The sequence below is a fragment of the Puma concolor genome, chromosome B2 (assembly GCF_028749965.1).
Source record: "Puma concolor isolate L17-30 chromosome B2, mPumCon1.1.hap2, whole genome shotgun sequence".
Classification (NCBI taxonomy): Eukaryota; Metazoa; Chordata; class Mammalia; order Carnivora; family Felidae; genus Puma; species Puma concolor.
Genome location: NC_141671.1, coordinates 23,437,086 through 23,464,003, shown reverse-complemented (window position 1 = coordinate 23,464,003; position 26,918 = coordinate 23,437,086). Strand labels below are relative to the sequence as shown.

The 26,918-nt window shown below is 38.9% G+C and overlaps 1 protein-coding gene and 1 pseudogene across 32 annotated transcripts in view; both read left to right on the top strand.

The window, feature by feature from the left end:
• FARS2 (phenylalanyl-tRNA synthetase 2, mitochondrial) overlaps positions 1–26,918 on the top strand; it is a 626,558-nt gene that overhangs the window by 199,472 nt on the left and 400,168 nt on the right. For 30 of the 32 annotated variants that reach the window (XR_015251092.1, XR_015251091.1, XM_086706386.1 and 27 more), the window contains one exon: positions 10,117–10,248. The exons of the other annotated variants lie outside the window; for them this stretch is intronic. Coding sequence is in view for 28 of the 30 variants with exons in the window: in XM_086706386.1 (XP_086562512.1) it covers positions 10,117–10,248 (132 nt within the window). In the remaining 2 variants the exon portion in view is untranslated. The remainder of the gene's footprint in view (positions 1–10,116; positions 10,249–26,918) is intronic. 32 annotated transcript variants of the gene reach the window in all.
• LOC112853805 (U4 spliceosomal RNA) lies at positions 20,664–20,730 on the top strand (annotated as a pseudogene).

Here is a 26,918-nt window from a genome sequence, read left to right as displayed (position 1 = left end):
TTTTCTTTGGCTTCTTTTCTGTTGCTGCTTACTATTTGTGACAGGAATTCTTTGAATCAGGACTGGTGTTTTGCTTCTCAAAGCAAAATTTGATAGGGAGATAGATAAAATCTTACAGTTGCATTGTTTAGATCTGGTTTACAAAAAGATTGCCTTATGATTTTTTTTAGAACAAATCTGTAAATTGTGCTTTATTGTATTCCTTGGGATATCTGAAACATACTTGTTTTAATTTTTTTTACTGTTTATTTATTTTTGAGAGCGAGGCAGAGAGACAGAGCTTGAGCAGGAGAGGGGCAGAGAGAGGAGACACAGAACCTGAAGCAGTCTCCAGGTTCTGAGCTGTCAGCACAGAGGCCAACACAGGGCTTGAACTAAAAATAGAATTACCCTACGACCCAGCAGTTGCACTACTAGGCATTTATCCATGGGATACAGGTGTGCTGTTTCGAAGGGACACCTGCACCCCCATGTTTATAGCAGCACTATCAACAATAGCCAAAGTATGGAAAGAGCCCACATGTCCATCAATGGATGAATGGATAAAGAAAATGTGGTATATATATACCATGGAGTATTACTCAGCAATCAAAAAGAATGAAATCTTGCCATTTGCAACTATGTGGATAGACCTGGAGGGTATTATGCTAAGTGAAATTAGTCAGTCGGAGAAAGACAAAAATCATATGACTTCACTCCTATGAGGCCTTTAAGAGACAAAACAGATGAACATAAGGGAAGGGAAACAAAAACAATATAAAAACAGGGAGGGGGACAAAACAGAAGAGACTCATAAATATGGAGAACAAACTGAGGGTTGCTGGAGGGGTTGTGGGAGGGGGGATGGGCTAATGGGTAAGGGGCATTAAGGAATGTACTCCTGAAAATCATTGTTTCACTATATGCTAACTAATTTGGATGTAAATTTTAAAAATTAAAAAATAAAATAAAAATAAGATTTTAGGTTGCTTTAGAAAATTAATTTCATCTGGAGTGAATTCTTGTTTGATGGTTGGTTTTGTTAGCCGGCTTACTTAGCATTAGACTTATTCATGTAGGGGCACCTGGGTGGCGCAGTTGGTTAAGCGTCCGACTTCAGCCAGGTCACGATCTCGCGGTCCGGGAGTTCGAGCCCCGCGTCGGGCTCTGGGCTGATGGCTCAGAGCCTGGAGCCTGTTTCCGATTCTGTGTCTCCCTCTCTCTCTCTCTGCCCCTCCCCCGTTCATGCTCTGTCTCTCTCTGTCCCAAAAATAAATAAACGTTGGAAAAAAAAAAATTAAAAAAAAAAAAAAAGACTTATTCATGTAGTTTGGAATTTTCGTTTACAGGTTCATATTCAGTGGAGCATTTTTGTTTTCATTTTTTTCCTTTTCTCTCTTTTCCTCCCTCCTGTTCTTTCCTGCTTTGCTTGTTTCTCCCCTATGTGTCTTTGCAGTTGGTTCCACCTAGCTGTCTAGGCTTAAAATCCAGAACAGACTGATAGGGATCTGTTCGATTTACTGTCCAGCTCTGATTTAAGGGATATGGAAGCTCCAAGACCTATGGCTAGGATCTCTCAGGCTACAGCTCTTTAGAGCTCTTGCCCCAGGCTGGATTTGGTGAGTTTTTGTCACCCTTCTTTTATGAGCTTGGAGCGTATTCCATTCTTGCAACTGACTTTAAGCTTGTAGCTTCCCTCAGATCCTGAACCAGTAGTACATCATCCTGCTGACGCGAAGTCTTGGCACCTCTTCCTGAGTATGGACCCTGAGCCCAGAAGCACTGTGCTTTCTCCTCTCTCACTGTGTTCCATTTCTGTTCTGTTTCTAGCCTATGGAGGTATTTCTCTTATCTTTGAATGTAGACTATACCTTTTTGGTTTTCTCTTTGTTATCATACCTGTCATAATGTGTTAGAAAAACAAGGAGTCTCTGATGTCATCTTGGTCTTATAAAGCCACTTTGCGTGGAAAGCCAAGTTAGTGTAGTTTTTCATTATCTGTTCCAGTGGAGGGCAGCATAGGGCTTTATTGTCTGGCACCTGGTTTTGAATTCTGATCTTGACATTTACTGTGTAAACTGAGATAAGATATGTAAGCTGTTGTAACCACAGTTCCTTCATCTATAAGATGTGGACAGTAGGAGTCATTGAGCAGTGTTTGTATCAGTGCAAAGATTAAAGAGGGCATGCAAAGTGTTCAGCACAGCGCCACATTAAATGAATAGCAAATGTTGATTACCTTAAGAATGCAACTTGGAAAAATTTTTTTTCATGTTTTTATATGAAGATGAAAGATATTTTATATTATGGTCTGAATTTCAATGACATTCAATTCAAAAATCACTCATTTGGTATTTAGGTTCTTTACATACTTTTTCTTACTGAATTGTTACCAGAACTCTGTGAGGTAAGTATTCTTATTTTAAACAAAATTGAGGCAGTGAGAGGGTAAGGAACTTACTAAATGGTGGAGCTGGGATTTGATCCTAGATCTATGATTGCTCTTTCCATACATTATGACTGGCCTACCTACGTCTTCTTTGATCAGATTTGTTGGGGTGGAGTGTTAGGCTTCTGTCTATAAGGTTTGTGTGCCATCCTGTGGGAATGGTTGGCAAGGAAGATTGAGGACCAGCCTGTTGCTGTGGGTCATCCCAGGCCAGGTTGTTGTTACACTGTCTCCTTTGCTCCCTACATAGCCCAAGAGCAGTCAGTTATCCTAGTGACTCTGACCTCATGGCCAGGTTTGGAATGAGGTGCCATTAATTTGTGCTGTACTCCATTTCTCACCCCATTGTGAGGTAGCGAGATGATAGTATCATTTTAAGATCCAAGCCCTAATCAAAAGGATTCCTGTGTATAGCAGTTTATGGCAAGAGCCTGAAACAACACTTACCACCCCAGTCTTTCCACCAGGCAGAAGACTGTGATAAACAGAAGACTGTGATAATAGATATGTGATCAGTTACACTATCACCGTTGGTGGTAGAAAATGCTAGCCTTTTCTTTTTCCCCTATTACTTTGTATACGTCTTAGTAGAGGGCATCATTGTGGCTGAAATAGTGCTGATAGCTTCTGCTATGTGCTATGGAGGTTCCACACGAGAGTATTTTATTATCCTCTTTCCCTCTCCAAGAGGGAAAAGGTAGTCTTTAATGTTAACTTTGTAGTTGGAATGATTTTATTCCTCTTAGCTGTCTACAGTCCTGGATTCAAGAGTATGCGGCTGTGTGAACATAATAGGATATATATGGCATGCTAAAGAGTCACATTGATGGCATTGCCAGGTTTGTAAGGTCCTAGGTGGGGAATTAATGGTAAGTTGTGAATGACTTTGTTCTGCTTGTGGGATGGGTTTTGGAAATGGAATCAATTTCATATTCCCACATGGATGCTTCAACCCTTACCTGTGCTTCCTCTTCCTCATTACTGCCAGCCATGTGGTTATTTGGTCCAGAGCATACTCTTTTCCTTTGCTAGGGTGAGACATGATATGCAAACAGACAACAAGGGCAAGGAACTCAGTAGGAACCTGGGAATCTTGTCCATGGTGTCCAGCTTCTGCACTGGCTACATGAGAGCTGCTCAGGGGGGTCAGCCTGGGTGGTCTTGTCTCAGTACACCCAGCAGATACCTGAATGTTCAGCCTGGACAGGAGTTCCAGCTTGTACTAATTAGTTGTGTGGCTTTGGTGCCCTTGAAAAGTATTGAGCTGATGGGAGTGCAAAATTGTTACAACTCTTGTAGAGGGAAATATTAAAACTATAAAACCATTTGTCCAACAGAGTAGGTTGGTGTAGCACTATTGTTCATAGCAGAATAATGGATATAGTTCAAGTATAGGGGTCTTCTTACATAAATGTAGCATAGCTACTTGCTGGAACACTGTGAAGGAGCAGGGAAAGGAATGAGGAGGTTGGTGCCTCCAGAACATATCATTAAGTGATAAAAGCATGGTGTAGAATAATGTGCAAGAATGCTGTCTTTTATATAAAAAAGGAAGGAAAATAGAGGTACATGTCCATATTTGCTTACATCTGGTGATGAAAAGGAAACCCTAGTAGTTCACCCATAAGGATTCAGGAGGAGGGGATAGGACAGGGACAAGGATGCAGTGAGACTTTAACTGATGACATATTTTTCCCCAGGTTTATTGACATATAATTGATATACAGTGTTGTATTAGTATAAGGTATACAACATAATGACTTGATGTGTGTATATATTGTGAAGTGATTACCACAATAAATTAGCTAACATCAGTCACCTCAGATAATTACAAAACTTTTGTTCCTTGTGATGTCACTGATGCTTTGTTACATAGTAAAATATATCCTCTTACAGTATATTGATTTTGAACCCTGTGAACATATTACCTATTAAAATGACTTTTTAAAGAAAGCTATTAGAATAGAGCAATATTGAGAAACCTGGAAAAATGCCTGTGTGCCACTTGCTGTATATTCAGTTTAAAGAGCTGTGGGTCTTTAATTCAATTAAATGGAAACAGAAAAAGATGGAATTGTCAGGTACCTTTGACATGGCGTCCGGATAATTTCCCTAGTTAGATGGTAATCATCTACAATGATCATAGTTTTTCTAAGAATTTATTTTTAGCCTTTCACCCTTTTTCTGCCTACCTCACTTTCCTTCCTGATGCCTGCTATATCCTGTGCAGAAAGTGTGAATAGCCACCCTGGTATCAGAGCACTGCATTCTGTTTCCCTGCTACCAGCCGAGGGAAAACCTGTTGAAAAATTAATGCCCAGTAGCAGTTATTAATTGCATACTTGTATAGTCAATTTAAACAATTATCTGCTTCAGTGGAGGGTAGCCATGGTAAGATATATAAAATCACTGGTGCATGCTCTAGTTTGGGCCATCAACCTTTTAAAATCTGGATTCTCACACCTCTGGGAGGTGGTTCTGATAGCAAAGTCTCATCTTTAAATATACAGGGTATGGATGAGAAACAGGAAGAATCCCTCAGTGAGCCAATAAGTCAGGGCAATTAAACATGTTGTAGAAGATCTGTGGTGAAGGTGGGTTGGGGGGTGAGGTGGAATGACACCTATTTAATATTTACAACATGTCACCGTGGTTAGGCACTGCAACACTGCATAGGAGACAGGGCTTGGTGGGAGGAGACCCTCATACTGGCCCCCTTCATTGTATCCCTGATCGGTTTTCCAAGGGTCCAGCAGTCGCGAAGCTGGTACACAGAGCAGATGACATGCAGTGCTGCCTTTCCATGTCCCTGGTTCCCTGTGGCAGGTAGGGGCAGGTCATATCTCACCAGAGTTGGGAGAATTAGATTTCTAGCTACATGCATTTGGGCTCACGTCACTATGCCGAAGGAATTTTCACTAATCATTTCTGCGGTCCCATTTGAGGGGATGCTTTTAGACTTTGGGCAGTCTTCATTCTTGAACAAAGCCAGCATCCTCATTTAGGAGAAAAGGCAGAGTGAGTGCCCAGATCTCCAAAAGGGATCTCTCTGTCTTTGAGAAAACCTGGGCTCCTACATATTAGTTCTTTACTCATGACCACTCTTGAAATAGATGTCGTTACACACAGTGGGGAGAAGAGGCATCTGGGGCTCAGAGAGATTAATTAACCTGCCCACTGTTTCACAGAAATAGGTAGAAATCTGAGACTCAAATCATATTTTGTTTATTCTAAGGTATTCTATCTTTTATTTGACTCTCAGCTCAAAAGTATGGTATGTAATTTTTGACAGTTGCTCCAGTCTCACAGAGTTCTAAGGCAATTTTTAAAAAGCTCTGAGCTTCATTTATAAATATGGTTTAGTGAATTGTGGTCCAAACCAAGCAACCAACCAACTAAGCAAAAAAAAAAAAAAAAAACAAAAACAAAGGTAAGAAAAATATTTGCAATTATTTTCCATTAGATATATAATACATGTGTGCATAATTTCTTCTGTCATCCCAAGAAGAGATTGGTCTAATGCATAATTAATCCATATGATTTGGACATGTTTACAAAACGTTTTTCTCCATTAATATGTAACACAAAATATATAGGTTTTCGTGGATTTTTTTTCTGACTCCTGATACATGGGCATGTGAAATAAGCCATACTCTGTAAGTTTTTAGCCAGTTATTCAGTACCACATCTTTTAATATAAGCTGTATTTCCAGATGCTTTTTCAACCCAATATTATAATCCTGACTATAATTTTTTCTTTTTTTTTAAATGTTTATTTATTTTGAGAAGGATAGTGTGTGGGACAGGCAGAGAGAGAGGGAAAGGGAGAGAATCCCTAGTGCAGAGTCTGATGTGGGGCTCAAACTCATGAATGGCGAGATCATGACCTGAGCCAAAACCACAAGTTAGATGCTTGACCGACTGAGCCATGTAGGCACCCCAACCTTACTATAATTTTGAGGTTATGGGGAGAAAACAAGAAGAAGGTGTATTTTTAAATGATTCCACTATGGGTGGTTGAAAAACAAAAAAGTACTGTTAATGTGTCAATATAATTGGAATTTAAATTGTTAGAATATATAAAAGGGAGCGCCTGGGTGACTCAGTCAGTTAAGCTTCCGACTTTGGCTCGGGTTATGATCTCATAGTTTGTGAAATTTGAGCCCCACATTGGGCTTTGTGCTGCCAGCGCAGAGCCTGCTTTGGATCTTCTGTCTCCCTCTCTCTCTGCTCCCCCTTTAGAAATAAACGTTTAATATATAATAATATATTATTAATATATATATTAATATATAATTTGGCATATAATATATGCCAAAACACCATATTCTTATATATATATATATATAAGAATATGGTGTTTTGGCAAAAATTACACATTAAATAATAGAATTTACTTTCAAATAAGGACCATTTTTGTTTGAAGGTTTTCAAAACTGGGGTTTCATAGATTTTGGCTTTTGCCTGTTGAGGTGAAAGAAGTAGAATTTAAACTGAGGTCTTTAAAGTAATGGAACAAAGGGGGTAGATGGTTTATGGATTTGGCATTCTTTGCATGATCATATAGATTCAGAAAGGAAACTTTTAACAGGATCTGAGGAGTTGAAAAGGATTAAAAATGCTCTAGGTCCATTGGACATAACTTTTGCCAATCTATGTTTTCTGTCTTAGTTTCTGTGATACTGTTATCAATGGATTCTGCTCCACAAATGATTAATATTAATCATCTTCATGTATTCTGAAGAACTTTGGCCAGCTTCCCTGCCTTTTCTGCTTTGCCGGGTGTGGTTTTCAGAGTGGAGTGATTACTGTGGTTGCTCCTGACGGACACCTGTAGGATGACTGAGCAAGAAGAAACCCAGAGCCAGGGTGACTGAAGTCATCAACAAAAAAAGAGCAAGGGTTGATACAACCAACATGTGGACATTTTATCTTAAGAATTTATTCAACACTAAAAAAATTTCAATCCACGGTTGTAATTTTTTTTACTTCTAGAAGTGGCCAAAGCCCTTCAGTAACAGCAGGTTCCTAGACAAGGGGTGAGATCCTTACATCACTTTTCAGTTCAGTCTTTGTGCTCTGTTGACACCACTCATACCAACAGCTCAGAGGGTGTGTGTAGAGTCCTGTCTATGCAGGCTGAGCTTCCCATAGACATTATGCAGTAGGGATTTAGTCTGGGCTTCATAAAAACTGATAGTAGAATTACTTGAATCAACATTTGTGATTGTTTTCAGGGCTCAGTAATGTCTTATATCTTTCTCTCTGACCGGGGGGTGGGGAATGTAAGGTTTTATAGGTGTGAGCTATAAAGCTATATAAACTAAATTCTATGCATTTAGCTTGTCCAAAGGAATAAAGTAAGGACACACAAGAAAAATTAATTTGTGTAGACCTCACCTAACTTTGCTTCAGGTGATGTTTAAACTGTGTAATGGTTGAATCATGTTAACCCTGAGTTCTCATCTTGCTTTTGGTAAAATTCAATTCAAGCCATGTAAACAAAATTTGTTTTTCTAAGTTGTTTTCACTAGGTGATTTGTGCTTATCTGTCAGGAGTTACAAAAAAAGAATGATAAAAATTGTTTCTCTGCTCGTCTGTCTGCACTCGGTTATATATCCCAGTGCTTCACACGTCTCTGTTTGCCAGTGGGACTGCGTCTGCAGCTTTTCAGTAAAAGTGTGGTAGGGGATTGTTGGTCCCAAAGCTGGACAAAAACACAGGTATACCGATACCTTCTTCTGAGAACATAGTGGTGAATAAACACCTGCTCTGCATGTAGGAGCTTCCATCCAGAGAAGTCTGAACTACGCAGGGGACCTGAGGACACTTCTCCAGTGGCCTGCAACAGAATCAGCTTTTTTTCCTGGTTAGAAAAACTGTTGGTGAAATCTGCTCAGTGATAAGAAGGAAGGAACTGTTGATAGGTGCAACATGGGTGAATCTTAAAATCATTCTTCTGAGTGCAAGAAGCCATATGAAAAAAAAAAGTACATGATATATGATTCCATTGTTATAAAATTCTAGGAAAGGCAAACTATTTTGTAGGGACAGAAAGGAGATCTTCAGTTGCCTGGGGACATGTGGGGTGAAGACAAGAGGTAAGGGGCAACAGGCAGAGGGGTAGGATTACAAAAGGGCACTAGGAAACTTTTGGGGGTGATGCACATGTTCATTATATTGATCGTGGTGACAGTTTCATAGATGTAGACATTGTCAACATATGTCAAATTGTGCACTATATATATGTGCAGTGTAACATTTGTCTATTATACTATGTGTATAGCAAGAGCGAGGAATATTGTGTTACTGGTGTAACAGAAATCATTTGTCACTTGCTGTAGACATCAGGTAGATAGGAAAATAAAGGCAACTAAAACAAAACATAAAAGAAAAGCCTACTTTGCCCTTTGTTGTCTGGGGCATAGGGAAGGTCCCCATGTTTCATAATTCTGTCCCCATCTGCTTTTTGATTCTTGAAATATCTTTTATTGATGGGCAGGGAATTATATTTTAATTGTCAAGAGCGGGAGTTTTGAAGTTGGGAAGGCCTAGATTTGGCCTAGTCATCTGCTAGCTGTGTGCCTTTGGGCAGACACTTGACCTTTCCGATAGTTTGTTTTCCCTACATGTGAAGCGGGATGACAGAGGCATAGTAAGTCCTCAATAAATGGAAGCAGTTTTTGTTATTGCTTTTATTCATTTCACATTCTGATTTCCACAAGGTTTAAAATACAGATAGTCTTGAGTGAGAAAAGACAGTGTTTTCAGTTCATAGGAGGTCATGTTACTGTGGAGAAATGGAATCAGAAACGTTGCTTAGAGAAGAGAAAGATCATTACACGAAGGGAAGGGAGCCTAGGCAGGAGACCATAGATGATTTGCATGATGCCCACTTTTCTGTTTTCCTCATGGTGGCCATTTAGCTACCAGATGACCTTCTCATCTGGTTTTTCTGGTGTAGTGACTTCTGCTCTTTGCAGGGTTTAATTCTTTAGTCTTTTCTTTTGTTAATTAATAATGTCATTGTTTATGAGTGCCATGTTCATGATTGCTTATTGAAAAATTTATTCTGGCATTTAGCCTGTACTTGTTTGTTTAGATGTATGAATATTTGTACTCCTCTGTAGGAATAAATGTTTTGACTTTCTAGATGTTTTGCTTAAATTTAGCTGAGAGATCTTATTTAACTTTTTATTAGTTCTTATAAACTTAATTAAAAAAATTAATATATATACTTATGGAAATAAAAGTTGATTAGTTTATCCAAAATTGGTCATACTGTTGATAAGTAAGTTTTCAGGATATATAGTAAAACGTTTTTTTCTTTACCTCTGAAAAGATATCATTTTCACTTATAGAACTAGACGAATTACCTGCTTTCCCCTGATCTTGACCTAATTTTTTTCCCTCTGCCAGGTGTTTGCAGGGATTTGACAAGTGATTGATTTGGTTTTAGAGGGTCCTGGAACTGCACAAAGTGTTTTTCATATTGGAAAAGACATGCCCAGTTTTTCACAAGTTTTAAGATTTATTGCCTCCCCCTAACATGCTGCAAATGAGTTTGTTTCCTATTTATTTTACTCAGAATGTAGTAATTGTTGTCATTAGCTGAAGGGCAGGCTTGATCATAAGGAAGGATAGACTGCCTTTTAACACTATCTGTTTTTATTTGGCATCTTTGCAGGACTGGACATTAGGTGGGTAGACTGCTACTTCCCTTTTACTCATCCTTCCTTCGAGATGGAGATCAACTTCCACGGAGAATGGCTAGAAGTTCTTGGCTGTGGGGTGATGGAACAGCAACTAGTAAATTCAGGTAGAAAAGAATCCAACATTTTTTTGTAGGCTCTCTTGAAAAAGACTCTCTCTCCTTTCACTTCATTTGCATACTTATTTTCATATGCATTTATATGCCCCTGTAGGGGTAGCCTCACAATCTCTGTCTCCTCCTGTTGCCCCCGTACTTGTCCCTTAACGCTCCATACTTAACTCTGGAAGAACTTCATTTCTCACATTTTGCACAGACTTTTTGTTTCTGGAGATCTTCCTTGTTAGCACTTAAGTATTGGATTTGTACTTCATAATTTCGTATTTGTTGATATGTTGCTTTGCAGTTGCCTCTAAGCATTTGATGCATACCACATGAGTCCAGTTTGCCTTCCAAACTGTTTAAGAACAAGGCCACTATATAATACTTTTTTGTTCTTATTTCATTTATAAGTAAGTTATATCTGTGGATACAGCTCTTCTCTGCAGGACCATTGCTTAATAAAAATTATTATTTCTAAACTTAATTTCAGAGCTGTTTTTTTTAAATCACTATATGAACGTAATTAAAAAATATTTTTTCAGAGTATAAATCCTCCATGAGAAGTCGGTGGGATTGGGCATTTGAGCAGGAACTCTGTGTAAGCAGTTAAGTGGAGGGGAACTGATGAAGATTGCACTCTGCCCCTCTCCCCTTCCCGTAGTAGGGCATTTACTCTGTGGCCTTGGAGGGCAGTGGCTCTGGTTCAGGTTTGGTCACAGGGCCTCGGGCAGCAGAATGGAGAAGAGCAGGCCCTCTTGGTGGCTAAGAAATGTAGAGAGACCATGGGTAAGGTCATGGGGTTAGAGAATAAGGATGGTGTGAGACAGAAGAGATGAGGTGGCAGTCAAGTGCAAGATTTGTGGTAATCCGGCTTGGGAGACTGGAGGCCTAGCCTTCCCTTCTTACTCCCAGGTAACCTTTGTCTGCAGGGGCCTGGACTCAGCTCACAGATTCCTCTCCTTTCTGCCAAGGAAGGCTTGGGGGAAAGCCCAGAACAGTGCCAAATGCTTCTTGGATAGTTTTCAATAATTTGAAGAGCTGACCTAGAGAAGGACAGAGAGGTCGCATGTTAAGGGCTATGTATAAAAGTTGTGAGGTTTGGGCCTGGGTGTCTGTCTGTCTTAGGTTTTCTGTCAGTTGACAGCTGTGTGTCTTCAGGCAAGTTGCTTAAACCCCTGTGAGTCTTAGTTTTCTCATAATTAAAATGGGCACAATGATACCTTGCTCAAAGTTTCATTATGAGCATTCATCAAGGTGATGTATGTAACGTGCTTATTAGCACTGGGTCTGGCATGCTGACTAAAATTAATTGCTGATTTTGTTTTTAAATTGTTTTTCAAATGGTTAGAGCCATTTATCAACAGAGCCCCCTTTAAAAGGAAATATTTGAACAGAGGCTGTCCTGTACATCACAGAAATGATTTCTCATTAATTGGAATTAGATTACCTCTTTGATCTTAGTCACTTCAGTATCCATGATTCTAGTCTGAGTGATTTTATTTTTTTTTATTTTTTTATTTTTTTTAAATGTTTTTTTATTTTTGAGACAGAGAGAGACAGAGCATGAACGGGGGAGGGGCAGAGAGAGAGGGAGACACAGAATCCGAAGCAGGCTCCAGGCTCTGAGCTGTCAGCACAGAGCCCGACGCGGGGCTCGAACTCGCGGACCGTGAGATCACGACCTGAGCCGAAGTCGGACGCTTAACCGACTGAGCCACCCAGGCGCCCCTAGTCTGAGTGATTTTAGAGGGAAAAAGGCAATTAACCAATAGTAAGAGACACCGGAAAATCAGCCTGATACGTATATATCCATCTTAGTAGAAAACACAAAAAATTGGAAGCAAATATGTAAGATTTAATCTCTTCTTGAGTAGGAGCTAACTTCAAATACTTCTGGGATGTTTTTGTTTTTTTTCTTAGAAGATTTGAAGGAATCCCAGGCTTCATCCCAGAAACATGTGTTATCAAGGGCCAGGACTGAGAAAGCCAGTCAGGGGATGGTCAGCTTAACATGTCAGTTGTTGCTGGGAATAGTGCTTCCTTGTATCTTTTCCAGTGTCCTTGATGGGTTTTTATGAGGTTTATTCACACAGTAATTGGCCAAATACAGTTATCTGAAACAGGTTTCCAAGTCATTATTGCACATTAATGGGACTGCTATTCCACAATTAGATCAGCCATGTCAAGTGTTCTTGAGGGAAGTGGCAAAGTGAAAGGAAAGAAAAAAAAAAAAAAAACAACCCCAGAACATATGAGATGCAAATATATTTGAGAGGTTCACAGTTGTGGTAAGATGTGGTTTTAGTTGGTGGAAAATTGTGCAGATAAATTTTAAATGAAATATCTTGCGAGGGAGACTACTGAAAAGAAAGAAGAGATGATTTTGTAAAAGAAATTCTGTGTAGGCTGTGCTATTTGAACTTTAAGTTATTGTGACAAAGTTCTGCTCTGTGTTCTCAGACTGGGATGTGTTTTGACATCCGTAGTTAAAATCTTTAAACTGTGTGCCTGGCAATCATCAACCGCAGGCTTTATTTGTAAGAACAGCTAATTTTCTGTCTGCTGAGCTCCGTGGTCTAGAGAAAGGCTGACTGTGCATGCTCCAGCCCTCTAGTTCCATTTTGCCGTTCCTTCCATCTTCTCTCCTACATTTCCTTCCCTCCCTTCCACTCCCCTGCCTTTTAAAATAGAACTTCCAAGAAACACTAACATGTGGCTGTAGATCTCCTTCTTTAAGGGTCTCATAGCGGCACAGGTAAGTGCTAAAGTAACTGGACACCAAAGAAGCCGGAACTAGATGGTGAAATTAGCAGCCACACTTAAGCCCTTCCTGTGGGCCAGGATCTCACCTCATCTCACCAATGCTTCTGAGCCTTTCTTTCATTTAGCCTTGATAACAAGGCTCTCATGTAGATGCTGATATGATCCCATTGACAGAGCCTGAGGAAGGTACCATGCCACACTATCCAGATAGTAAATTGCATGATTATGAAGTGGCTAGAAATCCATTGCAAATAAATTATTCTGTCTCACCTAGAATGAAGAACAGAAACCAAATGAAACAAACAACAGCAAACAGAGCTCTCTTTGGCTGGTAGTTATTTGTTACCCCTAAAGAAGGTCTAGGCCATCATGTATGTTGTCTCCTATGATAGACTGCATTTAATTAAAAGCAGGGAATTAGATTGTTAATATGAGCAGTTTGTGAAAACGCTATTACACATTTAAGTTGACTATGGCATATATGTGGATTTTTTTCCCCTGGAGTAAGATAAGGCTCTTCCACATAGCTTATAGAATTTTACTTTATTTCTTCTTTAATTTATAATGTTTTTGCCATTGCTTTCAGATTTCTTAGATTTACTAATCATGATGTGGGTGATGACAGTTGTTATGATGATTTTATTGGTTTTTCCTTGAGGAGATGTTTTGAGGACAGTACTGAGTCATGTCCCCGAATACCACACCCTCACTTCCCATTGGGCTGACTCAGGTTGCTAATGTCTTTTCAAGTAATATATGGAGCACAAACATCTAAAATCATCACCAGGGTGACTGTAGGCTGTGATTGTACCAGAAAGGAATTTACCATTTATTTGAGCCCCTTGAAATTTAGAAGATTGTAATGGAAAAAGCTCTATGGTGGAATATAACATTTAAAAGATGAAATCTCTTTATTTACCTCTTTGTTAAATTTAAAAGTGTGATCGGGGCGCCTGGGTGGCGCAGTCGGTTAAGCGTCCGACTTCAGCCAGGTCACGATCTCGCGGTCCGTGAGTTCGAGCCCCGCGTCAGGCTCTGGGCTGATGGCTCAGAGCCTGGAGCCTGTTTCCGATTCTGTGTCTCCCTCTCTCTCTGCCCCTCCCCCGTTCATGCTCTGTCTCTCTCTGTCCCAAAAATAAATAAACGTTGAAAAAAAAAAAAAATTAAAAAAAAAAAAAAAAATAAAAGTGTGATCTTTTGGGAAAACCTTGTAAATATATACATGAACAGTTTCCAGTTTTGTTTTTTTTTTAAGTTTATTTTTGACAGTGAGAGAGAGGGTGCGCATGAACGGGAGAGGGTGAGAGAGAGAGGGAGAGAGAGAATCCCAAGCAGGCTCTGCACTGTCAGCTCAGAGCCCAATGTAGGGCTGGAACTCATGAACAGTGAGATCATCTGAACTGATAACAAGAGTTGGATGCTTAACCGACTGAGCCACCCAGGCACCCAGTTTCCATTGTTAACATCATTCTTTGTTCTTGTTCATTTGTCAATTTCTCTTGAATTCCGTTTAAGGCTGTAGAAAAGTGAAGCATTGTTCTTGCCTTTGGGAATAGCATAGCATACACAGACATACAAATGATTACAATACCATGTGATAAGTATTTGTAACAGAGGTATCGTGGGCAGAATGGGGAGGAAGAAGAGATTGAAGAAGATTGTGCCAAGACCTTGTCCTGATTACATTCAGGATGGAATGCTAGAAGTATGGGTATTTGAAATGTATGTCCCAGAATAAGTTAGGTTTCTGTTTGCAAGGAGTTGTGTACTTTATGAACTTTGCTTGGATGGCCAGGTAGGATACCCAGTGCTTCTTTTCCTATGTGAATAAATACCTATTTCCAGTCTGTTACTGTCTTTAGTAGCCAGTCTCTGCAGCCTCTACATACACTTGTGACATTCAGTGTTATTAATCTCAGCTGGGGAACTTCTAGAGGCAACAACCAAGATATGTGCCTGTACTGGGCATAGTATTATATACAGGCAGACCTACCATTAATCTACTTAGCATCTTTTGTGTGTAAGGCACTGTGCTAGCCAAAGAGGAGGACATGGACACCATAAGATGTGACCTCTCCCTGTAAAATTTACCATGTAGTAGGGAAGATGAGATTATATAATTAGAGCATGGTAACATAAGTGCCACTCATGACATGGAGCTTTGGGAGGTGTGAAGAGGGGACTATGTTCATCAGTTAGATTAGTGGAAGCATCAGAGAGGAGGTGGTATTTGAATTGGTCCTGGGTTTAACCAGTGGTTAAGTGTGTGCCTGGTAACTGCCTGGAGAGCCTGGTAATCACCTGGAGAGCCTATGTAAAATGTTCATATCAGGGTATGTAGGTCTGGGATGAGGACTGAGATGTGCATTTAAAAAATTTTTTTAATGTTTATTTTTGAGAGAGAGAGAGAGAGAGAGCACAAGCAAGGGAGGGCAGGAAGAGAAGGAGACACAGAATCTGAAGCAGGATCCAGGCTCTGAGCTATCAGCACAGAGCCTGACGCGGGGCTCAAACTCATGAACCATGAGATGATGACCTGAGCTGAAGTTGGACTTTCAACTGACTGAGCCACCCAGTCACTCCTGAGATGTGCATTTTAAATAAATAGCTTAGATAATTCTTATGAATGACCCACATTCAGACCATGCTTTGAAAATCCTACTTTTAGGTTGAATATTTTCCCCAGTTTTATTGGTGTATAATTGAAAGATGATGAACTATGAATATTGAAACTGTACAGTTTGATCTATTTTTGACATATGTGTATACCCATGAAACTATCACCACTGTCAAGATAATAAACACTTTCATCACCAGCCAAAGTTGCCTTGTGCCCTTTTGGTACTCTATCCCTCCTGCCACCCTGTCACTAGGCAACCACCGATCTACCTCTGTCATTATGGATGAGTTTGGATTTTCTAGAGGTTTATATAAGTGGAATCATACAGTATATTCTTTATGTTTTGCTTCTCTCCCTCAGCATAATGATTTTGAAATTAATCCGTGTTGTGTATGTTGATCAGTGTTGTATATGTCATTCATTCCTTATTGTTTTAAGTATTGTTTCATTGTATAGACATACCCAATTAGATTATCCATGCACTTTTTGATGGACATTTAGTTTGTTCCCAGTTTTGGCTATTAGAAATAAAGCTGCTGTAGATAGTTGTATAAAATCCTTTGTGTGCCTGTATGTTTCCATTTCCCTTGAGAAAAAACCTAGGCGTGGAATGTTCTGTAAATGTTAAATAGATCAATGTAATTGAATAGTGTTCAGCTCTTTTATGTTTACTGATTTTTTTTTTTTTTTGGTCTTAGTATCCTATCAGTTTCCCAGAAAAGATTATTAAAATATTCTACTATGATTATGGGCTTCTCTATCTGCTCTTTTATCCTATTAATTTTTCTTCATGTTTTTTTAAAGCTATATTATTAGATATATACGCTTTTATAACTCTTATGTCTTCTTCATGAGTTGCCCCTTTTATCATTATGAAATATCATCTTTATCTCTGGTACTTCTCTTTTTCTTGAAGTCTGTTTTATTTATATTAAAATAAGCATTCTAGCCTTACCCCTGTTCTCAGTTACTTTTATGTTGTTATAGTTACATGTGTTGTGTCTACATACATTGAAAACCTCACCACTCAGTGTTAAACTTTTTTGCTTTAAAAAGTCATATGCATTTTAAAGAACTTAAGAGACCATAGTTTTCTATTTACCTAGCTCTTACAATTCTCTTGCTCTTCTTTTATTCCCGAAGATGCTTGTTTCCCTCTGGTATTTTTTCCCTTTGGTATGGAAAACTTCCCTTACCATGTCTGTTGGTGATGAATTTTTTGGTGCTCCTTTATCTGAGAATGTCTTTATTTACCCCTTATCATCAAGAATATTTTTACTGAGAATAGAATTCTGAATTCATCTTTTTTCTTAACAATTTGAGGATGTTGTTCCATTGTCTTCTGCCTCTATAGTTTCTGTAGAGAACCACAGAATCATTTCAGTCATTATTCACCCAAAAGTAATATGTTGTCTTTCTTTAGCTACTTTCAAGATTGTTTTCTTTACCTTTGGTTTTCATCAGTGTGATTTTGATGCATCGAGGTGTGGTTTTCTTGGACTCTGTTTTCAGATTCACTAAGCTTGAGTCCATGAATTTATGTTTTTCACATATTTTGAGAATTTTCTGGTCATTATTTCTTCAGATAATTTTTTCTATCTCAGTCTCTTCCTCCTCCCCTTCTAGAGCTCAAATTGTACCCATGTTAGATCTTTCGATTTTATCTCAGAAGATCCCAATACTCTGCTCACTTTTGTCTATCTTTTGCTGTTTTTCATACTAATTTCTGTTCCATGTTCATGTTCCTGTATCACCTCCACAGAACTGCCTTGATCATCAAATATATTTTTTTATTTCAGATTTTTTTTAGTTTTAAATTTTGTATGTGTTTTTTGAATTTATTTATTGGTTCCTATTTCTCTTCTGAGAATTCCTATATTTTCATTCCTATCAATTGTGTTTTTCTTTACCTCATGGAACATAGTTACAGTAATTGCTTTAAAATATCTGTCTGATAGTTCCAACATCTGGGTCGCATCAAGAATGAATTCTGTTTAGAATTCATCATATTTTCTTGGTTCTTTGTCAAATAACTTTGTGTGTTGCAAGTTGTGAACGGTAAGTTGTGTGCACTCTGTCCTATTTTAAATTTGTGTTAACTGTTGATATTTTAGTAGATGGTCACTTGGTGAAGTTTAGACCTTGGTTCTGACTTCTTTCCCATGGGCAGTCATTCAGATCTCAGTATAAGTCATAGTGATGCTGATCTCTGTCCTTCCCGCACATATGTACTTAAGGGGTTAGTCAGAAACTCGTGTGAATGGTTCACATCTCAGTTCGGTTTTCTCAGCTTTTGCTATGCTAGCTTGAGTCTGTGGTGTGCATGTGTAGTCATGGGTTAGGCTGATGCTTATGCATGTAGAATTAGGGCATCTCCTCTGGGCTCTTCTCCACTCCAACTCACAGAGCCATTTCCCTGAATATAGAAGGAGAGATTTCTCTTGGAGTCTTAGCTGCCATTGATGCTGTGCAGCTCTGCAGCTGGGGCCTGCCTTCAGGGCAAAAACATGGGAGAAGCAAACAAACATGAAATTCCTCCTATGGAGGTCGTTTCTCCAGGTTTTGACTTTGAATCAAAATTTGTCTATTTACTTTTCATAGTGCTCTTTTAGTGACTTTGTGTATGTATCCTTGTCCAGGGATTTAAATTGCAATCAGAGTGAGTAATAGAGGGCTCATACCCCCATAGTGAGACCAAACTGTAGGTTGGATTGTGAAGGCACCCCAGGTAAAAGGATAATTGCATGGACATATCTACGTGGTGCCAGAAAACTGTGGATATATTGGGTCTACCTGTGTATTTAATCTATCGACTTTATTATTTTTAAAAAAATTTTTAATGTTTGTTTATTTTTGAGAGAGAGAGAGTGTGAACAGGGGAGGGGCAGAGAGAGAGGGAGACACAAAATCCGAAGCAGGTTCCAGGCTCCGAGCTGTCAGCCCAGAGCCCGATGTGGGGCTCGAACCCACGAACCATGAGATCATGATCTGAGCTGAAGTCGGACGCTCAACTGACTGAGCTACCCAGGCACCCCTAATCTATTGACTTTATTAATTAAAATTAAACATAGTGCATTTTTAGGTAAAACACTGAGTTGAGACTAAGATCTGCAGACTCTGATTTCTTTCTTTCCTTCCCGTGTCACTCCCCAATCTTTCTCTTCTTCCTTCCTTTCCTTTAGCTGTCTAACTTTCCTCCCTTCCCTTAAGTCAGTCTTGGCCCTGTTAGTGCCCTTTCAGAAAAGCAAACAAATATGTGTCAGCCCCATGTGTATGTGTGGCCTTGTAGTTCCTCCTAGTGACACATTTTCAAGCTGTCAGAGTAGAGATGTCTTTTCAAATATTTACTTAGCCTTTGTCCTTTTTCTCTTTTCAAAATGGGTAAGATGGTGAGATTTTTTTTTCTGACATAAAAAAATCTGTAATCATTGGAAAAATTTTAAAAATAAAGTATAAAAAAGAAAATAAAAGCAATTCCGTTGTTACCTAGGTAAAACTTTTAAAACATGCATATATGTATAATTAGCCATATCCGTATGAAAAACTTGTATATATTTTAGAAAAATATAATCATCCTTTGATTATTTTTTTGTATTATGCTTTTTCACAACAAATTTGACATGAGTGTCTTTTCATGTTACCAAATATTTACCTACATCATCATTGTTAATGGTTGTATAGACATCGTGGGGGAGTCTTTTTGGCCATTTATGTATTGTTGACAGTAAACAGTCTTTATACAGACATTTGGGCTATTTCCATATTTTGGCTATTGTGTATGATGTTGCTGTGAGCATGCATGTACATGTATTTGAGTCATTGTTTTCAGTTTATTTGGGTGCATAACTTAGGAGTGGAATTGCTGCATCATATAGTAACTCTGTGTTTACTTTTGAGGAAGTACCAAATTATCTCCCACAAGGGCTAAACCATTTTACCTTCCCACCAGCAATATATGAGACTTCTATTTCTCCACTTCCTTGCCATTGCTTATTATTTTCTGTTTGCCTGGTATTGTTTTGTTTTGTTTTGTTTTGTTTTGTTTTGTTTTGTTTTGTTTTGTTTTGTTTTACAGCCATCATAGTAGGTATGAAGTAGTCCCTCTCTGTGGTTTTGATTTTTATTTCCCTAATGGCTTATAATGTTAAATATATTTTCATATACTGTTTGTATATCTTCTTTAAAAACATGTCTATTCAATTTCTTTGCTCATTTTAAAGAGTTTTTTTAATGCTTATTTATTTTTGAGAAACAGAGAGAGACAGAACGAGCAGGGGAGGGGCAGACAGAGAGGGAGACACAGAATCCCAAACAGGCTCCAGGCTCTGAGCTGTCAGCACAGAAGCCCTATGTGGAGCTCAAACTCAAGAACTGTGAAATCATGACCTGAGCTGAAGTTGGATGCTTAACTGACTGAGCCACCCACGTGTTCCTTTGCTCATTTTAAAAATTGGATTGTTTTTTTGTTGCTGAGTTGTAAGAGGTCTTTATATATTCTGGATATTAGACTTTTATCAGATGTATGATTTGTAAATATTTTCTCCAAATCTGTAGGTTTTCTTTTTATATCTTGATAATGTATGTCCTTTGAAGCACAAAATTTTTAGATTTTAATGAAGTCTAATTTGTCTGTTCTTCTTCTCTTGCACCTGCTTTTGCTGTCATATCTAAGAATCTATGGTCAAACTTAAGGTCAACTAGATTTACCCCTGTGTTTTTATCTAAGAGTTTTGTGGTTTGGGCTCTTCTATTTAGGTCATTGGTCCATTTTGTGTTAATTTTTGTACATGATACGAGGTAGAGGTCCAAATTTATTCTTTTGCATGCAGGCATCCAGTTGTTCCAGTACCATTTGTTGAAGAAACTATTCCTTTTGAAAGCTCTTGGCACCTCTGTCAAAAATCAGTTGACCATAGATGTATGGGTTTATTTCTGAACTCTTAGTTCTATTCCAGTGTTCTATGTTTCTGTCCTCACACAAGTACCACATGTTTTGAGTAGTGTAGCTTTGCAGTAAGTTTTAGAATTGGTAAGTGTGAGCTTTGCGCAGTGGCAGTATCGTAGCCAATGAGGTTTATCCAAGGCGCGATTATTGCTAATAGAATTGGTAAGTGTGAGTCTTCCAACTTAGTTCTTCTTCCATTCATTCTTTACTTTTTACTGTAAACCTACTGAAGTCTCTCTAACTTTTTAAGGGTTATTTTTTCTTAAAATTGTTTTCCTTGAGATACTTTATTCTTATACTTTGTCTGCTCATCTGTCTGTATCTCTCTGTATTCCAGTGCTTTATTTTATCTATCAGTCCACTATCCACCACCTAGCTTAAGAAACAAAGGACATTATACAGCCGAACCTCCCTGCCCCCACTGTATATATCCTTTTTGTTGGTATCGTCCCACTTTGCCTCCATCCTATGAGAATCACTATTTTGAATTTTGTGTTGTTACCTTGATTTTCATTGTAGAGTTACTATGTGTATTAGAAAACAGTTAACATTCATGGGCTTTTATATTTTTGCAAGTGGAATTATGCCATCCTTTTATGACTTTACTTTTCCATGTAGCATTGTAAAGTTCATCTGTGCTGTCATATGTAGAGTTTTAGTTCAGTCATTTTTCACTACTTAAATTCTATTGGAAGAATATGCCATAGTTTATTCATCTATTGGACATTTGACTATTTCTAGTTTTTTCTTTTTTCTTTTCCTATTACAAATGCTATTGTTGAACATTCTTGTACATCCTATGTGTATAGGTGTAAGCGTTTCTCTAAGGTATATTTTATTTAGCAGTGGATTTCCCAAAGTTAGTTTTTATGGACTTCTTTAGCTTTATTGGCCATCACAAGTTTGTTTCCCAGAGTGGTTGGTCCAATTTACACTGTCTTGTGCATTTGTATGAAAGTTCTTGTTGCTCTGTATCCTCTTCTACACTTGACCTTGTTCAAATTATTTTGCTGATCTGGTGGGTTTAAAATAGTATCTTACTATCATTTCATTTCTACTCACCTGATTATATTAAGGTCAAACACATTTTTTATATGTTTATTTGAAATCTATAGTTTTTCTTTTGTTCCTTTCCAGATGGGGCTCATTTATCTGTCTTTGTTTGTTTGTTTGTTTGTTTTTAGTGATTGGTAGGAATTCTTTATTTTGAATGCTAATTATTTGTCATTTTTATGTATTATAATAGTATTGTCTAGGTGGCTTTTTTTCCCCCAGTTGCTCTTTCATAAATGGGATATATGTATTTCTTACTTGAGTAACTTTAGATTTCTTTATATAATGCCATTCTCCAAAAAAAGTCACTTTATCAGGGAATGTGAGTGGGTGTAAGTTGACAAGTTCCATAAAGATAACCCTTCTGCTTGTCATGCTTGATTCTGGTGGTTTAAGTGTCTGATGTTATTGCCATGTCATTCATATTTTCAGCATGGGGATTCTAAATATTTAATGATTTTCAAACATCTACCTTCTCTTTCCTAATGTTCTGTCAGATTTGGTCCCACCCCCTATGACAGTTTCTCTAGCTGGGAAGGTATGCTGTAGGATGCACTTGTTTGACTAGGAAATGTAGCTTGGAGCTTGCTTGGGGATTCCAGTTACAGTAGTTGTACAGAATTTGATTTGTTTCCTGGTATATTTTTTTAGTTCTGTCTAGCTCTACTTAGGCTCCATGTCACTCCTTCATATTTCCATTATTCCAATGAAAATAACATTTTTGTAGGTTGATTTCAAGTTGTGGTATGAGTACCTTTCTGATTTTTTTTTAATGTTTATTTATTCACTTTGAGATGGAGAGAGTAAGTAGGGGAGGGGTAGAGAGAGAGGGAGAAAGAGAATTCCAAGCAGGCTCCGCATTGTTAGCACAGCACCTGAAGCAGGTCTTGATCTCACAAACCATGACATCATGACCTGAACCAAGATCAAGAATCAGATACTTAACCAACTGAGGCACCCAAGTGCCCTATTTTCTGATGTTTTTGCAGCTGTGGTAGTATGTATTTCATACTGTCTGTGGCATACTTTCTATATGTAGGAAACTTCTGGATAGCAGAGAATCTGCCCAGTATTGTATTTTTAGTGTGTTAGGACTTATATATTTGGCAAATATAAAGCAATTGTCATTTAATTTCCCTAGTCCTTCTTCCATCGATATGGACTTAATTTTCCCTTTTCAACTATTTGCATTTTTTCCTGTTGTCTCCCCCATTCCTGAAACAGTAACCTCAGTAACACAATCCAACCATTATCTTTTAAAGTTGATGGAGTAGCTTATGAGTTTCCAGATAAGGGGTTTGGATTAGAAAGAAATGAAATTTGGCAAGTTTGGATTGTTGCAAAATGCTGTTTCTTTCATTAGACCCCATTGTTGTTCCCAGTTTGTATGCCCTCCCCGTATCCATGCACTTTGTCCCATGACCTTGAAGCACTTGCCACAGTGTGAGGAGTGGATTTTTCTGCCCTGCTGATTTTTTGGCTTGGCCATGTGACTGTTTTGGCTAATAGGATATTAGCAGATGTGATATTAGAAGCTTGAAATGTACTTGACAGTTAGTTTTGCCCTTTTTTGCTTCTTCCTTCCTTTTAATGAGATGGACAGGTATAGCCTGCACGTTCTAGAACAGCAGGAAGCATGCAGAATGGATCCAAAACCAACCTGGAGCTGAAGCCCAGCCCAGTCTGGACTCCCTGAGCCCCAGTCAAGCCCCAGCCCCATAGATATGTGCTTGTGGTTTTACACCACTGAGATCGTGTACTGCTTTGTCCATCTGCAGTAGCTGGTTATAAAATGTACATTGTGGTTGCCCTGTGTATTTTTTCTCAGTTTATGCAGGGCTCATAGGTACTTAAGATTCTCTCTTCCGGGGCGCCTGGGTGGCGCAGTCGGTTAAGCGTCCGACTTCAACCAGGTCACGATCTCACGGTCCGTGAGTTCGAGCCCCGCGTCGGGCTCTGGGCTGATGGCTCAGAGCCTGGAGCCTGTTTCCGATTCTGTGTCTCCCTCTCTCTCTGCCCCTCGCCCGTTCATGCTCTGTCTCTCTCTGTCCCAAAAATAAATAAACGTTGAAAAAAAAAATTAAAAAAAAAAAAAGATTCTCTCTTCCAATATCATTTCATAGGATTGACTTACTTCTTTCAAGTTTTCCTTATCACTTCCTTTACTATCTTAGTAAGAAGGATGGTTGAAAAGCTTGACTTTTTCTACCCACCCCACTGCCCCTGAGAAGCCATTGAAATTGCTTCCTAGTATTTTAGTGTGTGTTGTGGTTGTTCCCTAAACCAGGCAGTGATTCAGGATGGGATTTATCTGGAAAGTTCTCCCCATGGGAGTTTTATGAAATGCTACTGACATGGAGGATCGTGTGTGTGTGTGTGTGTGTGTGTGTGTGTGCACGTGTGCACCCATGTACATGTACGCATTCTCAGTATAACCTTTTTTAATGTTTATTTATTTTTGAGAGAGAGCATGGGTGGGGGAGGGCTAGAGAGAGAGGGGGCAGAGAGAGAATCCCCTAACATGGGGCTCAATCTCACGAATCATGAGATCATGACCTGAGCTGAAATCAAGAGTCAGACATTTAACCGACTGAGCCACCCAGGTGCCCCTCAGTATAACCTTTTCAATGTTTTAGTTCTAGGTTTCTAACTTCAGTCAGTCTCAGGAAGAAGTGAAGTTCATTTGTAATTTCATTTTTGGGCAAAAGGGAAATGCTAATAAAGTTAATACAAGTTAAAAAAAAAAAAAAAGAATGTAAGCTTTGTGATAGTAGGGAATATTTTGGTTTTGACCACCATTGTATTCCCAGTTCCTAGAGCAATGGCTTGCACATAGTAGGCATTCAGTATACATATTATAACATTAACAATGGGTATTGAGTGGGTGGACCCCTTCTTCCTCATCCTGATGTTAACTGTTCTTTCTCCATCCAGGCTTATTGGAACAATAAAGTGTGGAGGGAAACCACCTAGTTTCCCAGCCTGGCCCCTGGTCTATTTATTCTCAGCTGCTAACACAGAAAGATGTGGTGGGAAGTGCAGGGCCTCAGAAGGAAGATCTGCCTATAGTCAGTCCTGGCCACTCCTTGCTGCAGACATTTTGGGTAGGTCATGAGTGTCTCATTTTCTTTATCTGTAAAATACAGGGCATAGTGATATAAACTCCAGATTTCTTTTTAGCTCTCAGATCTTATGATTTGGCCTCTTAAACAAGCTAGAGATTTTTAATATTAATAAAACCCACAGGGGATTGTGTTTTGTTTTATAGCACCACATGGAAAATTGCATAACAGCAGGACTTTGGTGTATATGGTTGGTTAATCAGGTTTCTTCCCCACACCCCCTTAAAGAAACTCTCAGAATTTAAAAAAAAAAAAAAAAAAAAAAAAAAAGAGTGCTCATATAATTGAATTTTATTTAAACTATTTATGAAACTCTTGCTTCATGGGATTACTACAGCTTTGCAGGCAGGTAGCAATGTGCTCCTCAATGGCTCAATTTTATTTTCTCCCTCGAAAAAAGGCAATTTAGAAGTTTAGGAATTATTTATGGTACTGTGGGGATAAACACAATCTGGTAAGTTATTTTTCTTTTATCTTCTTTTTTTTTTTTAAGGTTTGTTTCTGTATTTTAGGTTGGAAACAGTGTCTTCATGAAATGGTCCTCTTATGTCCATAGATAAAATGAAGTAATGTCACTAGGTAAAATTTATACCAGATTCTCAAAATTTTTTTTCATTGACATAATTCAGGATTTGGTCAAGTAGAACATTTCTCAAAGTGCATGGCTTGGAGCACCTGGGTACTATTGGATGTTTCACACAAGAGAAGATTTGATATTCAACTAAGTGTGGAAATTAATGAGTTGACAAAGTCCTAAAACTCTCTTTAGCAGAGAGCATCTCTGAGTTAGGAAGACCTATCACTGTGCAAGGGATCGAGAGGGCAGTATTTTCAAACATAAGAAAAGATCTCTTTTGTGGAGCCTATTCCAGGAAGGACACATAGGAAAATGCTTTTCCCTTGTTTGCCTGGGCTTGACCCTGAACTAGGAGACTAGTAAAAACGTGTTTTAGGGAAGTAATGACAAAGTATAGTAAGATAGTCTTTTAAAATTTTATCTTAAGGAATGCCTTGAATATGAAGGAGAGCAGCTGATGTTAACATACATGATTTCGAACATTCATTTGGCACTTGAGACTCTCTGTGGATCCCTGGAAATTGAGGGGTTTGGGGCTTTGAAGGCATTAGGAAGGAAAAGCTCTTGAAATCCATTATTTCATGCTTCCATTTATTAGAATCAGCCTTCCTTCCCTCTGTCCATTCCTTTAACAAGCATTTATTAAGTATCTGTGTGGCAGCCACCATGATAGGTGCTGCATATACAGATGTCATTTCTGCCTTTGAGGGACTTAAAATCCAGTGGTAGGGACGGAGGCATTTACCGTTTCCATGACGCTGTGGTAACAGTTGAAGGAAGACACCCTTCCTCAAGAGACTAGGCAAGGCTTCACCAAGGTTGTGTTGCTTGAAGTGAGCAATAAAGTTGACCAGGTTACATGATAGTAGTAGAATGAAGAGATCTTTCTAGGCAAAGAGAGTAGCTTTTGCAGAGATGTGTAGGGTAGGAGGCAGCACCATGTGTTCTGGAAAGACTGGTTAGTATGGGGTACTGGTCAGACCAAAGGCATAGGAATCAAGTAGAGGAGGCAGAAGACCTCCTTGGTCGTAGTCAGTTTGGAAGGGCTTGGAGGGGATATAAAAGAGCTTACATCTCATCCTTCTGGTAGTAGCAAGAGATTGGGAGATTTTGAAGTAGGAGAAAGATTTGATCAGGTTTGTGTTTTAGAAAGTGGCATTACTGAGGAGAGTGAGTTGAAGAAATGCAGGTCCAAAGGAAAGGAGACCAGGTGAACAGTCTAGACTCTAAATGATGAGAGCACTAGCTGAAGCGGTGGCAGGAGAGAGAGAAGCACACCAGACTGGAGTGAATCTTAAGAGTTATGCCAGGCTTTGTGTTCCTGGGGGCTGCATTCTGGGCATGCTGAAGGGATCAGGTAGTCCTGGTTGCAGCGCTTCTAGGCATAAGTGATACTCAGAACGTTGGGCATGCTTTGCCACTATATGCCCTCCAGAGAATTATAAGTGAATTCCACGGCCCCTACCCTCTACCCTCTATACTATCAGTTTCCTGAGCCATAAGTAACTAGCATTACTTCTTTCTTATCACTGAGACGGTTTTTAAGAGAGAGGAGGCAATGAGGGCCAGATCTCCTCTGAAATGAAAGAAGTAAGT